The sequence below is a fragment of the Amblyomma americanum genome, chromosome 2, assembly GCF_052857255.1.
Source record: "Amblyomma americanum isolate KBUSLIRL-KWMA chromosome 2, ASM5285725v1, whole genome shotgun sequence".
Lineage (NCBI taxonomy): Eukaryota > Metazoa > Arthropoda > Arachnida > Ixodida > Ixodidae > Amblyomma > Amblyomma americanum.
Window position 1 is genome coordinate 81,518,645 of NC_135498.1, and position 14,500 is coordinate 81,533,144.

The 14,500-nt window shown below is 47.0% G+C and overlaps 1 protein-coding gene across 5 annotated transcripts in view; it reads left to right on the forward strand.

The window, feature by feature from the left end:
* Nucleotides 1-14,500, forward strand: part of LOC144121524 (rab GTPase-binding effector protein 1-like) — a 48,867-nt gene that overhangs the window by 12,234 nt on the left and 22,133 nt on the right. For all 5 annotated transcript variants that reach the window (XM_077654769.1, XM_077654771.1, XM_077654773.1 and 2 more), the window contains exons 5-8: nucleotides 1,104-1,316; nucleotides 3,006-3,141; nucleotides 8,794-9,042; nucleotides 13,345-13,517. In XM_077654769.1, the coding sequence (XP_077510895.1) occupies nucleotides 1,104-1,316; nucleotides 3,006-3,141; nucleotides 8,794-9,042; nucleotides 13,345-13,517 (771 nt within the window). The remainder of the gene's footprint in view (nucleotides 1-1,103; nucleotides 1,317-3,005; nucleotides 3,142-8,793; nucleotides 9,043-13,344; nucleotides 13,518-14,500) is intronic.

The following is a 14,500-nucleotide window of genomic DNA, read 5'->3' on the forward strand; positions in this document are numbered from 1 at the left end:
TTTTCAGTAATGTTTCTTGAGTAAGCCAACTCTTCATCAGGAGTTAGGAATCCATAGAGCAAGTATCTGCATTGTCCCCTGTGATTTTTTTTTTTCCCCACGAGATAAGTAATGTGTCATAGAAAGCAACCAGCGAGGGAGAAACTGGTTCTGGCAGTACATTTTGAAGTCCAGTGCAGCAGTACGATTGTGAGCTTAATTCGATGCAGGAGGAAAAGAACTTGGTGATGAGTACCTTTATTTTTTTAGTAGTGTTCATTGTTTTCTTCACTCCCCAGGCAAATAGTTCCACTTTTTCACTCTATGCCTTCCATCAGCTATATTTGTTTGCCGTCAGCGGGACTTACAATCTTGAGGACATTGCCGTTGTGCTGTATTTTTATCGCTCATGTGAGGTTAAAGTATTGTGGTGCAACTCCCATTTCGCCGTCCTGAGCAGATTATGATAGGTATTTGAACCTCCTAGGTTTTGTTCGTTAAAGGGATTAAAGGGACCCGATGATGACTCCACTGATTTTTCATTCTTTGCAAAAAAAAATAGCGGAAAACTTTCTTGACTCTGTTTGTTTGTTTGGCAGCAGAAGATGCTTTCCTTGCTGAGAAGTTTGGAGCTTAAGTTGGCGTGTTTTTTATCTCGCCACTCCTATTCACACTCTCGATGTTGGAGATTACAATGAGCGTCGTATGTTTACTTCATATAATTTTCCATTCTTAGTCTCTGTTCTTGGCGTCGTTATACAGTGAAAGTGCACTAGGAAAAGTGATACAGAAATTGCATAATAATCAGGCACATAGTTCTTTGGTTTCCTTGTTTTCTGTTTTGTGCACCAAAAGATCTCTCCTGACATCACTGCCGTGTACTTGTGGAAGTGGCCGAGGGCAGTGATAAGTGTTTCATTTTTTGCTCCTTTAGTACTAGCTTGTTAAAGAGATTCGTTTTTAGTGAAAGGTAGTCTCTTTACCATTATAAAAGTGACAACATATCGGTCTAGGCCAAATCCACTTTGTCCTTGGGGTCCCATTAGGATGTGTTCTGCTCTTGGCACCACATGTTGTTCGAGGTGTACTGCCGTCTTTGTAAGAGGGCACCTGTTCCCAACCAGGCGCAAGAGGACGCAGAGATGCTGCGGTCTCTGGTGGTGCCCCTGGAAGAGGAGATCAAGGCCCTCAAGGACAAGCTGCGGTCAACAGACGAGCAGCTGCACGTGTACGAGGCGGCCTTTACTGGACTTGTCCACGGTCTCGGCTCTGGAACCTTGAGTGACGCAGTGCGGGGCAGCTCTCCAGCCGAAGTCCTCTCGCATCTTGATGACAAGGTTTTGGAGCTTTGCTCTTTCACACATCTGCTGTTATAACCAGAGCTACCTGAGGTCTCGTGGTAGTCACCCGTATGATATCGCATTGTCACTTGGCAAGGTCACATGACTTGTTGTCGTTGGTCGCATGACTGATGAGTTGGTCACACTAATCTCTTCCACATCCCCCTCAGAGAAATAGCTGACACTGGATTTCTTATCACATCAGTATATATGGATGTCTCTTCAACTTCTTGCCTTCAGAGCATGTTGCAGTTTGTTGAAGAGCACTGCTTGGCCAGACAGGGTGTACAGCTCGTTCATGTTTGTAATAGTTGGGGGCACTGTGCATCAGAAATATTCCTTTCAGGTGTCCACCGAGATATGCGAAACAGGCATCATTTCTTTTCATTTCATTTTCATTCCCTTAGCGGCAAGATATAGAGATATGCCAGACAGGAGTCATTTATTTTCCTTAAATTGTCAAAGGGGCCAGGCGGTGTGCGGAAGGGGCAATGTCATTCCATGGACTCCTTGGCAAGGCTGCAGCACGCTGTCGTGTCCCACTCTTAAAGACTAAGCTTAAGTGTCCTCCAATTTTTTTGTTCTGTTTTTGCACCTTACGTTCACTAAAGCTGCATTTGTTGCACTTTTCTGGAATAGTGGTGTCATCATTGCCAGTTTCCTTGAAGAAGGGTTGTAATTAAGAACAAAGGATAACTCGGAAGTAAAAAAAAATTGCAGTGTCTTCTGATACTTAAAAATGTGGGGTCAGATGCTGCTCAAATGGTAGAATTTACGTCTTGCCTTACTCTGTTGCTCGAAGACGAAGCACGTCTAAACAGATTTTAAGTTGCCGATTGCACCACTGTTCCCAAAGAGGCAGCAATTGGAAATTTGTTGGGGCAAATGTTCTTGAAAGAACTCTGCGAAATTGGCAGTGCCAAGGCAGCTGCGAGTCTTTGACAGAAGCACTGGAGGCGGTGGTGGCTTGCACGGTGCACGGCTGCCTCAGAAAGCCGGCAAGTGCTTGAGCATCGGAGAGGAGCGTAGCAGTTTAAACCAGAACAGTGCAAAACATCCTCTACACTTAAATGCTATGAAGGAAGCAGGCAGGACCTTCAGACCCCAAGCGATTTGGCGAGCTTGAGGTGTGGAGTGAAAATGTCTAATCCCTCACCAGAGCTAACGCTTAAACATTCGCATTACGCACTCGGTAACGATCCTGTGAGCTTTTTAAAAACGCCTCTTAAAAAAACGCACACCTAACGTTCAGGGCCGGTGTTCAGCATATGCGATCGCACCATGATTAGCCAGCGCCGCTGGCTATCGCCAAATTGCGCTGCAATCCAGCGAACGCCTTTCAAAGTGAACGATGCTAAACACCAGCGATACGAACGCATCTGGCAGCTTGCGTTTGTTGATGACGGAGAAGCGGGCAGACAAGCAGGCAGGTGGGTGGGAGAGCGGACTTAAGAAATTCTGGCTCTTCCAGAAAAATCCGTTGAAACTTCTTTTCCCGTGTAAAGAACTCTCCCCCTGAATTGATGTCAATTCTTTTGGGAAAAAAGTGGGTTCATGATACGAGTATATACGGTGGTTAACAACAGTTGGTAGTCCAATGTTTGAGAGCCAGGAAGCCCCCCCCTCCCTCCCCCAAAAGAAAGAAAATAATAGCATGTCTTATAATATTGTTCTTCTTTGCTGCAGTTGAACAGCTTGTGCAAGGGGCTTCAGGCTGAGAAGGCGTCCCGAAGTGATCTGGAAATGTACGTGGCTGTGCTGAACACCCAGAAAACAGTCATGCAGGAAGACATGGATCAGCTGCGGAAACAGTTCCAGGAGGGTGAGCTGTGATGCAAACTTATTTTATCTTCCTCCATTCCTAATTGACCAGTACTGTAATGATCAAAAAGTTGAAGGCATCTCGGGAATCATGGCAGTTCTCAGTTACCCCGTGCAACAAGACAAGAGGAACTGTTATGATTTCCTCACTGTTTACAGTTCTGAAAGTTCCCAGCTTTTGCTGACCTATTTTATTGCAGTTTGGTAGAACATTTCTTTTGAGATTGCGAAATTAAATATCTCCTCTGAACACAATTAACCCTTCTGACAAATTTATTGATGTAAAGTTGGAACAAAACAGGCAAAGGCCAAAGTTGGTGTGGAATGAACAGCAAGCAAAGATGCTGGCGGAGGGCTTGTCTTGTTCAGTGCCATCCATTGCCAGGCATAGTTGATGCCTTCATCGTCCTCTGCCTGTGACTGTCCGCTGATGCTATCGTCGAGGTTGAGATCATTGTTACAGTACAACCTCGTTAATTCGAAGTCATCGGGACCGCGAGAAATCTTCGAATTAAGTGGGTTTTCTAATTGACCGAACACACCAAGAAATAAGACTCAGGCAAAAAAATTCATTGCAGGAACGCACTACCTTTATTCGGCATATTTTGAATTACTGAAAGTAATCAGAGGTGCTGGTTTGCCGCGTCCGGTAGTTTGCGGCGCTGAAGGTCATGTTCTCGAGTTGGTCAACTAGGTGAAATGTTTCAGAACTTTCACCATGGCACTCAACAAAACTGCGGGTAACGTTCAGCGATCCGATAACTTCACTGATAGCAGGTGCTCGGGGAGGCTCGTCAGTGTCGTCGTCGCTATCGTCGCTGTCATCACGCATGTTCACAGCAGCAGTAATCTCACTCTCCAAGCCCGAGTAGTTGCCTGTCTGCTCATCACTCTCATAGTTCAGATACTCGGCGAAGCCGACTGCGTTGGACTCTCCCTCCTCTGCGCAGAGTGCATTGATGCGGTCGCAATACTCTGCTCCTTCTTCATCAAGCGTACATGGGTAGTCTGTATCGGCATCAACAGTGCTTTCACTGGAAAAATCAGCGTGTCCAAAACGCTGCCTGATCAATGTGGGCTCCACTTGTTTCCAAACGTACGCCATGAGGCATATGGCTCCGAGGAGGTTGGTGGAGTACTCCTTGCCATTATCATAGCAAAGGAGCATGTGCTTGAGCAGGTGGTGCCGATAAATCTTCCTTGTGTGGTGAATGATGCCTTGGTCCATTGGCTGTGAGATTGAAGTGGTGTTTGGAGGTAAAAATACCATCCTGATGGCCTGGAGATGTGGGATGTCTCCATGTGCCGGGCAGTTGTCGACGACAAATAGGACACTCCTGCCTGTGGCCGCGAACTTGCGGTCAAGTTGCTGCATGTAGTCCTCAAATATTGCACCTGTCACCCAGGCTTTCTTACTGTGCCTTTAGACGAGTTCATCCTTTGGAGGTAGCCGTGCATTTTTGAAGCAGCGAGGCTTCCCCGTCTTCCCGACAACCAGTAGCGGCAGCTTGTGTTTACCGCATATGTTCGCTCTGAACAGCACAGTAATCCTGTCCTTGGCCTGCTTTCTACCCTTGATTGCGGTGTTTTTAAGTGCAGCGTTGTCAAGGTTGTAAACGTCGTCTGCACTGTACTCGCTGAGCAGTGGCGCCAAAGTGTGCTTTTTCCAATCCTCAACAACACTCTCGTTAGTGCTGCCGCTCTCACCACAGACGGTGAGAAATGTCAAATTATTGCACTCTTTAAAACGCCAAAACCATCCGTCACTGCGCTTGAATTCTTCGTGCCCAGGTTGTAGAGCTAGGTCGTTGGCCTTCTCCCGCAGTAGCAATCCATTGACGGGAAGGTGGGCTGCGTTTGCTTTCTGCAGCCAGCGAAGCAGAGCAGATTACACATATTGATATGTGGGAGCCTGCACTCGTGACCGCTTTGAAGAATATGTCTTGCCGTAAGCCTCTAGTATTTTCGACTTGTTGCTCAGTATTATGCACAACGTCGAGAGGGGCACGCCGTGCATTTTAGCCAACTCTGTTTTTTAACAAGTGTTCTTGCCTGCTTCTGGATCAAGCAGAACTTCTGCTGCAGCGTTAGTCTTGTACTTCGGCATTTCGTTCGCTGGTACGGTCACAAAACTAGCACTTCTGCACAGCCCAAAAAAAGCAACGGCACAGTAGCCGACCCCTCACCGCCGCGCACAACACAGAGAAATGGTGTAGGCGAGACCTGCGTGGCGGTGGTGGCGGCGTACAGTACTTGCAGCGTCGGAGGCACAGGGGAAGAGTGGTCGCGGTACAGAACACGTGCTCCCGCTGATGCTGTGCGAAGAGAGGGTGAAGCACGCTGTGGGATGGAGTGGGGGGTGAGGTCACGTGATAAAAACTGGTATGCCCGCCGCGTTGCAGTGAAGCATGTCTTCTCCTCTGCAGTCTCACGTTTCGGCGGTCCGCGGCCGCACTGTGGACCGATTTTTGTGCTGAGAGTGCTCCGGCTGGGGCGCTTCGCCTATAAATCATCGCCATTGCTATGTGGCTTTGCCTCGCGGCTCCGTAGGGCCATCAGGTTTGCAGCGAAACATGGATCAGGCATTGCCGCATAGCACCCCGAATTTTCGAATTAACCGGGCTGGCGCAAGTTGCCTGTTCGAATTATCCGGCCAATTTTACATTGGAAAATACGGGACCGAAGAAAACCTTCGAATTATCCGGGATTTCGAATTAACGAGGTTTTACTGTATTTGCATTTGAACAGTGTCCTAAATTTGTTAACAGCACCGATTCCTTTTATTGCCGCCAGAAAAACATCAAGGATTGGAACCACGAGAGCTACAGAAGTGCCAAAGCGGACCAAACCACGAAGTGGTGTTGCTTGGCTCCCTTTTGTTTTCTCAGGAAACTACCCGGACACCGAAATAAAAGCACAAGCGTAACATGGATTTTTTGCATAGGGCACGATCTAGAGAGAACGGACGAGTCCCACTCACTTGTGTTGAAATCTGGCGAGCCTGGTGGGCGAATGACTCATCCACAGCGCCAAGAGGGTTAAAAAAAAGGCACAGGAACAGCCTCTAGTGTTTCGTGATATGTGTTTATATAAGTATACTCAAAAGTGATAATAATCTGTGGTTGATCTGCATTGTTGTGGATGTGTATTCCTCATTTGTGGGAGGCCCATAGCAGTGTATGCTCAATAAATATTTTGCTCTATTTTTTTGGTGGTGTGAGGTCCATTTGATGAGACCGACATTTAATCGGAAAGTGTGCTTTGCCGTGAGCTACAGGATGAAACGTGCTTCCACTGTACACGGATCATTCTGCTGTGTGTGACAAACTGATGACCAGATTGTGGCACAAAAAAAAAAAAGAGAAAGGTGCTGATGGAAGTGTGTGCCGGACTGTATCTGATAGTGAAGCAAATCCGGTTTACTGTCGCATCTTACTATCAGTGACAGCAAAATGAACTACCGTATTTACTCTCATAATTTTCGAACTTTTTTTCTTAAGGGCTTCAAAAAGGAGGGGGGGGGGGGGGGGGTACAAAAAAAAACTGTACAAAGGTCACAATGCGCAATATACGTAGACCCTCCCCCATGTCCCATCCCTTGGTGGCCAACACAAAAAAAGTTAACTCCATTTATAAGACTCCTACCCCCTCCCACCCTGAGTTCCCTGTGGGATGGCATGATGGCGTGCGTGTGCGCAGTTCAAAGCAATAAATGCACAACGATACAGCCGCGAAGCCAGCAGTGGGAGGCAAAATAAAGGGCGATAAAATTGTGCCCTTGCATGTGGTCTGGCCGACTAGTGGCAAACCGCACTGCCAACATTTCGGTAGTTTTGGATTCGGGCGTGCGCGCAACTATTCATCCAGGAAAGCATCTGCTGGCACGAGCGATGCGATTAAATGGTGCACGATTTGTGCCCTCTCCACTTGCACCTTTCGCATCCCCACCTGGCGAAGTGGCCGCACCGGTCTTCCCAAGCCTGCCTTGCGTGCACCCGCATACATACTGTCGGTACGGTGCAGTGGAGGGTGCAAAATGAGAAATTTCTTTTACAAAAAATCTGGCTGAAAAGTTGGAGGGTGTGTAAATTATGCACGGGCGCAAATTACGCGAGTAATTACAGTGTATGGGGGCACAGTTTGAAGTGCATGCCTAGAAGCATAGGAAAACCAGGTTGCCTCATGATTAAAATTAGTGGCATGAAAGATGCAATAATGTTGTCAGGAGTACCATTAGCTGGTCTGAAAGATGGTGCAGCAAATTCCAGTGACATGAGCGGAAGTGCAGGACTAGTAGTAAGGATGGTGTTTACTGTGGGACAGGTTCGCCATGACATGACAAGTGAAATCGCCTGCCAATGAACACTTACTGTGGCCTGTCTCTGCCAGGTGTAGTCTACGAGGCCACCGGCCACGTGTGTGTACATGTCTGTGATGCTGCAGGTCCAAACAGGACTGGTGCATTAACCTTTCGTGGTCCGAAACTTCTACCCCTTCTGGGCTGTTCCAGTTTGATAGTTCACCTATTTTTGGCGCCACAAAATAAAAATACAAGTACACGTCACGCGATGTTTATTTTTGAGGTTTCTGTACCTGCCTAAGTCTCAAGGATATTTTGGCGGCGTGTGAAACCACTTGGACCGTACCCCTGGGTGCAGTCCGGGACTTTTACGGCATGTATCGCAGAAAAACATTGTTTCCTTCCTGCCCGTTGTGGTTTTTCGGTCACTGCAAACAACATAGTCTCAGTTACTTCGGCCAGGGAACTTATATATAAAGTGAGGCCTGCCATTCAGCCTTTCCTCACTGTCCAAGCGTGCAGAGAGGTGTTTTTTTTAACACAAGCCCTCCGATCACTGACAACCTGTTCTGTGGTGTTGTGGCCCCGTAGGTGCTGCTCCTTTAGGCTCTGTTTGAGCTGCTGCATTCTCATCAAAACAAAGCTGTTTACAATGCAATCTTCCAGAGGCCAGAAAAACAGCTTTCCTTTATTTCATACTTTTGTGGGAAAAATGCATAGCTGGCACCAGAGCCGCCGTCTCCAGCGCAGTCGTCTTCATCACTGCCACCACTTGATTCAGTAGAATCACTGCCTTCAAGTCACATAGTTCTCTTCCTCACTAAAATCATGTTCACTTGTGCTGAAAGCTTGACAGATTTCCCTGTACAATGCATGCGGCGAGAATGCGGCCATGTTTTTCTGCCAGAAGCGCGTAGACAGAGCTGCGGAACAATCGCACATGCCAAGGAAATATGACAAGGCAATATGCCAAGGCTCAAAAGCACTCGTGTTGCCATCTAGTGTAAAAAAAAGGCAAACACTAGAAAAAAATTTATTTACTCTCTATGAGATGGCGCAATTCAACCATGGAAAAAGCTTTTATGTGGCGCCCGACAGTGGACTGCTGTGGTCAACTCTCCTAGTTTGGCAGTGCCCGGCTAAGGACCGCAAGGGTTAACCTCATGGTATCTGGTGCACGTCCGCTGTGGCAGCATTTCATTGGGGCATGAAATGCACGAGCTATTTTACTTTTGGGTGTACATGTCCATCAAACAACTTCTTGTGTGGGTGAAGTTAATCTGGAACCCTTCATAGCCCAACTGTAGTGTGTGACCCTCCTTTTCTTTTTTTTCTCTCTATGGGGGCATGTAGTGTGCCAGCTGTTGGAGCGTGAGAAGCGGGACCATACCTGCCTCAAGCGCACATGGCAGATGGCCAACGACCGCTTCCTAGAGGCCCAGCAGGCACATGTGCGGGACCTGGCACGCCTGCAGGCCGTGCTGACGGCAGACCAGCAGCGCCGCCTGGCACACTTGCGCAGGGCTGATGCTAACCGACCAGCAAGTCCCCGGAGGAAGGACGCAGAGACTGCCGCTTTGCCCCCTGTCTCCAGTGCCGCTGGTACGGCAGAAGTGTGAGCATGGCGTACCGCAAGGTTATGTAACCGCTGTCAGATTAACAGGAGACACAGAAGACAGCAGAAAACCAAGACGGAAATCACTGGTGAAGTCACTGGTGGCTCAGTGGTTATGGCGCTCGGCTGCTGACCCGAAAGACGGGGGTTCGATCCCGGCCACGGCGGTTGAATTTTTGTGGAGGCAAAATTCCTGAGGCCCGTGTACTGTGCGATGATCAGTGTACGTTAAAGAACCCCAGGTAGTCGAAATTCCTGGAACCCTTCACTACGGCGTCCCTCATAGCCTGAGTCGCTTTGGGAGGTTAAACCTTACAAACCAAACCAAACCAGAAATCACTGGCGTGGTGCGTGCAGTCTTCAGATGTTTCATAAAGCAAACTATTTTAATAATGTGTCAACTTGACTAGTTTGCAGTAGTAAACTGCGATGGCAAACTTGCACCCCATGTATCCTGTGTAGTATGTGTAAGCACCTAGACACACGTGCATGCCTTTGTGACATGTGCTTGTGGTGCATGTGTTACCCAGTGGTAACATGCCATGGAAGTCTGTCCCTTACTCATGTTTTAGTGTGCGCTTTAGCAAAGGCTTATTCTTTGTGAAGTCTCTTGAGCAGGAGGGTGCTGGACTTTTACAAGACCTATTGTTTGTGTTCATTTATTGATTTTTGGTTTTGTCATTGACACCATGACACCACATATTTAATATTAGAGTGCAGAGCTGTCATTAATACCTAGCTCTCTGTGTACAACTGGTTGCTACGTACTGCTTGCTAAAAAATTTAAAGGTTTATTCAGCTGGAAACTGCCGTAAAGCTTTCTCTGTTGTGGAAATGGTTAGCTCTGCTGCAGTGTCTTTACTGTCCTTGGCTCTAGCTTTTTTTCGGCTTGTATTAAGCCAGTGCCTTTAGCACGCTGTAAATTTGTGTTAGTGCACTGTCAGTGAGGACTAGCTGGTTCTGCAAAACATTGTTGCCTGCACTCATTACTGCATGAGCCATTGCTGCTTCCGCCCTGCAGGGGCGTCTACAACATGCAGATGTTGATGAGTGGCAACACCACAGGTTCCCGAGCATCCGCAGGGACATCCCCGCAGGGGGATGACGGGGGGCAATGCATCACCATGAACCCGAGCACCCGCGTTTAGCCGTGCGTGGCTCAGCCATCTGTGTCTGGGGAAAAGGGGATCCTGGTGGTTGAGCCGATGCTGAGCATTTGGACCTTTAAGGCCCTTTGGCGGAGGCAACACCACTTTGGCCCCAGCTTCCTGTAGACGGCACCTCTGGCCTCACCCGACCAGGGGAAATCTGCAGTCGCCGTTTCCTATCCTCCCCCGCATCTTTGCTTTCATCTTTCTCACAACTTTCCTGTCTCCTGCTCCCTTCTTCTGTTTCCCTTTTTTTCCTGGCAGCGAGGGTTAACCTTGTGTGGCCAACAGCCCTGTGTTGCACCATATTTGGTTATAGTTTAGGTGTACAGCTGCTTGGTGGGCAGGACTTGCTTGCAAGCTCCTTCACCGCCCCTCGTTGGGCTCCTTGCTGGGTGGCTGGCACCGTGGCCAAGCAGCACATATATTTTATGGCCACTTCATTTCTTTCCGCTGATCGCCATCTGAAAAGAGGGCTCACCTAGATCACAGCGAAATTCTTTGTAAGGAATGCCAAGAACTTTCCACGTTTAAACGTGGTTCACTCTAGCTATGAAGAAAAGACTGCTAGACTCTTCACCATTCTTTGTCACAAGGACACTCGCATATACTGTAAGCCAGGGCTACAAAGTAAGAAAAAAGCAAATGGAAACCTTCTACTAGAAGTTCTCTTTAACCACCAGCATGAAAAACTGCAAGAGGTCACATGTTTTGGAGAAATCCCTGTAACAGTCAGCCCACACCGATCATTAAATACAGCCCTTGGCTTCATTTCAGACTATGACCTAAGGTACTTGAGTGAGGAGGAACTTTAGGAAGGTTTAAAGGAACGAAATGTCATGAGCGTACAGGACTAAAATTAGATGAGGTGATAAAGAAACTCATACAAAGCATATTGTCCTTACCTGTGTGTCAAGCATACTTCCAGATTCTTCCAGATACTTCCAGATACACAGATATCGAGCTAAGACCATACATTCCAAACCCATGTCGATGCTACAAATGCCAGAGGTATGGCCACGGCTCGCAGAGCTGCCGGGGCCAACAAGTATCAACCGTTCTAGAAACACACGCCACAAACACGCTCTCACTATTAAGGAATTTTCGTGTAAAAACAACGCCTTTCTCTGCTCCTTTTTTCCTCTCGCAGTGCGCGAGTGGAACAAACTTGATCCAGTAATTGCACAACAAAGCTCACCTGAAAACTTTACCCAGCTTGTAGAAGCACTATTGTGGCCAAACGCAGAGTAAAACTATTGTATGGTATCTGTGTTATTATCGCATTGATCATTTTGCTTTCATTGTTTTGTGCTGCATTACTTGCATGTATTTTATGATCCTAATTTTACAAATTGTGTACTTACCATTGTTATTTATGTATATTGAAACACAGTAAGTTTTCTGTGTTGCCTCTTGACTTCCTTGTACATATCCCTTGACACGTCCTGTATTAATGTAACCAGTGAATTGTGCCGCTCCCTCTGGTATAATTCTTTGTTAATAATACTGTAAAATTGTTTTTCTATACCCACCCCTGTTACAATCCCTCTGGGGATTGACAGTATATTTAAATAATAAATAAAAAAAGACCTGTGCCAAATGTGCTTCTCATGACGATCCTGCCGAGCACTGTCAAGGTGAACCACACCTTTGCGTAAACTGTGAGGGCAGCCATCCGGCTTGCTCACGGTCATGTCCAGGCTGAAACAGGAAAAAGACATAGTAACACTAAAAGTCAAAGAGAAAGCCCGGAAACGACTTTCGTTTCAAACTCCAAGCTACTCCACTGTGCTGCAGCAGGACAGTGGTCTTTGGTGCCTGCCCAGGTCACACACACTGAGCCAGGAGCAGAGCCACCCGTGCTTGTGGTGGCACTGTGCCACCACCCCCAAAGCATGCTGCACGGACCTCCAGGTCAGCAGGCCCCAAAGCACCTCCCCACAGGGAGAGGCCTAACATGAAAACAACTGTGCACCTTGCATGTTTGTCCAGCGTATCCGAGGATTCGATGGACAGAGGTCAAGGCAGTCCTGTGCCGTTGGTGTCGGTAGGACGGCTCCTTGGAACAACAAAAAAAAAAGAGAAACCCCCGAATCCACACACACACACACATATATTACAAGATGGCTTTTATACATTGGAATTGCAGGGGACTTTTTACATGAGTGACATAAAATACATTCTAGCCACACACTCACCTGTGGCTTTGTGTTTACAGGAGACGAACTTAGGTTCAAAACACAGATATTCTCAAAAACTATAAAATCTTCCACCGCGACCGAGAGCAGGCAAACGCGAAACCAGATTAGAAGCCGTCGTGGCCACGCTACACTTATTTAAAATAATTAGAGTGTGCTGTGTATACCTTGAGTCGCATCTTAACATCTTTTAAGCAGCTGCCAGAGCCATATTTAATATTAAATTTTAACGTACACTCCAGCTTTAGGGGTAGTGGCAAAACTGACACTAGAGGACAAGTTATTGAGGATTTTATATTGTGTAGTAACCTTTGTCTATTGAACACTGGAGGGCCAACCTATTGCTGGCTTAGCTCACGAAAATTGAGCTGTATAGATTTCTTTTAGTTCACCCTCTATTTTTACAGATTATAAATGTGATGTCCTAGACAATCCTTATGGAAGTGATTGTCTACCAGTACAAAGCCGCTTAACATCTTCACCAGAAGTCATTCCAACAAAACCACGACATTGGAAGCTGCATTTAGCCACTGCAGATGCTTTAAGCAAGCCGTAGATTTGATAACATACAGTCAGCTTATTACCACAAACTTTTTTAGCCGCACCTCAGCCACTTTCTCATTCCTGAGAAGAAGGCTGAGGTCTTTTGTTTGGTTTGTCGGGAGCCTCGAGATCCTTGCCCAGCCAAGGATGGTCACTGAGGTTACTGACCTTCTTCGAAGCTTTTACCAGTGGCTTTTTTTAAAATGTCTTTCCTTTGTCATCGCTAAGTAGCAAAACTAATGTTTTAGGCCCTCTACACCACCGACCACTCTTCACGTTTTTATAAAATTCTGCAGAAAGCTTTTCCTATACCTTGTGCTTGATGCATGACGGCCTTAGCTACCTGTGTGTCATTAAACCCAACACGACAAAGCCATCCATTGCTGCTTCCTTTCTGCAGGCACAAACTCGGAGCTAGTCCCCTGCCCAGTGCAGGAACCGGAGTTGCAAGAGGCCCTCCATTCTGTCTCTCCTCTGCCCACCAGCAGTCCCAAGCCTGGCCATAGGTTCACGGCCGTGGAACCTCGGTTGTTCTCCAAGGCAAGCACACTGCCGGGAAGAGCAACAAATGATGTGAGTGGAACTTTTGGTTGCCTTTACTGATTGTTATGGGGCGGCATTTTTGTATGATGCAAGCTTGGGTAACTCCCTTGTTCCCCTTGTTTGATTATTAACCTATTTGATAACACTTCTCTTCATTTCCTTCTGAAAGCTTTTTTTTTTCCACACTATGGATAGGGCACGCGTATAACCATGGGGGCTTCCTCCTGTCTGTTAATCTATTCACTTGCATCATTCTCATAGTCATCATTAAGGCCCCTAATTTCCTGCGGCGGAAAGTTTCAAATTACGCTAGTCGAGAACAGAGAATCTTTAATGCTTCATGGAAGCCTTGTGAGCGTCAACGCATGTGGCCTCCTTTCGTGCTGTAGTGGCCGGCAGTTCTGGCCCCACGGCTTTGCGTTTCATGCTGCGCAATTCTGTGCGCATTCGCCTCCTTTTTCTTTCATGACCTAGGTACTACTCATGGATGTTCCACTGCCTACTGTTCTTTCTCAATGGCCTGTGCCACCTTCTTTCCACGTTTTCCACATTTGTAACAACTCTTTCTCGCCAGTATGTGCCACGTGCTCCTCATCAATAGCCCAAGGTTGTCGAGAAGTTGGCTTTTCCTCGCAGCTTACAAATCCCCTGGGTGAGCTTGCCGTGGGTGTCTGAAAGAACAGTGAAAAAAATTTGTGCTATATTTGTGGCTTGGTTCAAGCTATAACTTGGAGGTGCTTTCTGAAGCAGATGATTTAAGGAAAAACTCGCATTATATTTGGGCAATTGTGGCAATGTTGCTTCTGACAGGCGCCAGTATCGTAACTCTTCCCAAACAAGTGTGCAATGTGTCGCAGCGCTCGATGCAATGGCTTGCTTGAATTGTTGGGGGGCAGGCATGTCAAGGTGTCAAAAGTTTGTTCGAAAAGTTTGTTCGTCTTCTGGTTCTACTTTTCAAGAGAATTGAAACGATAAAATTGATCAGATTGTGATCATTCTATCATTCCTACTGA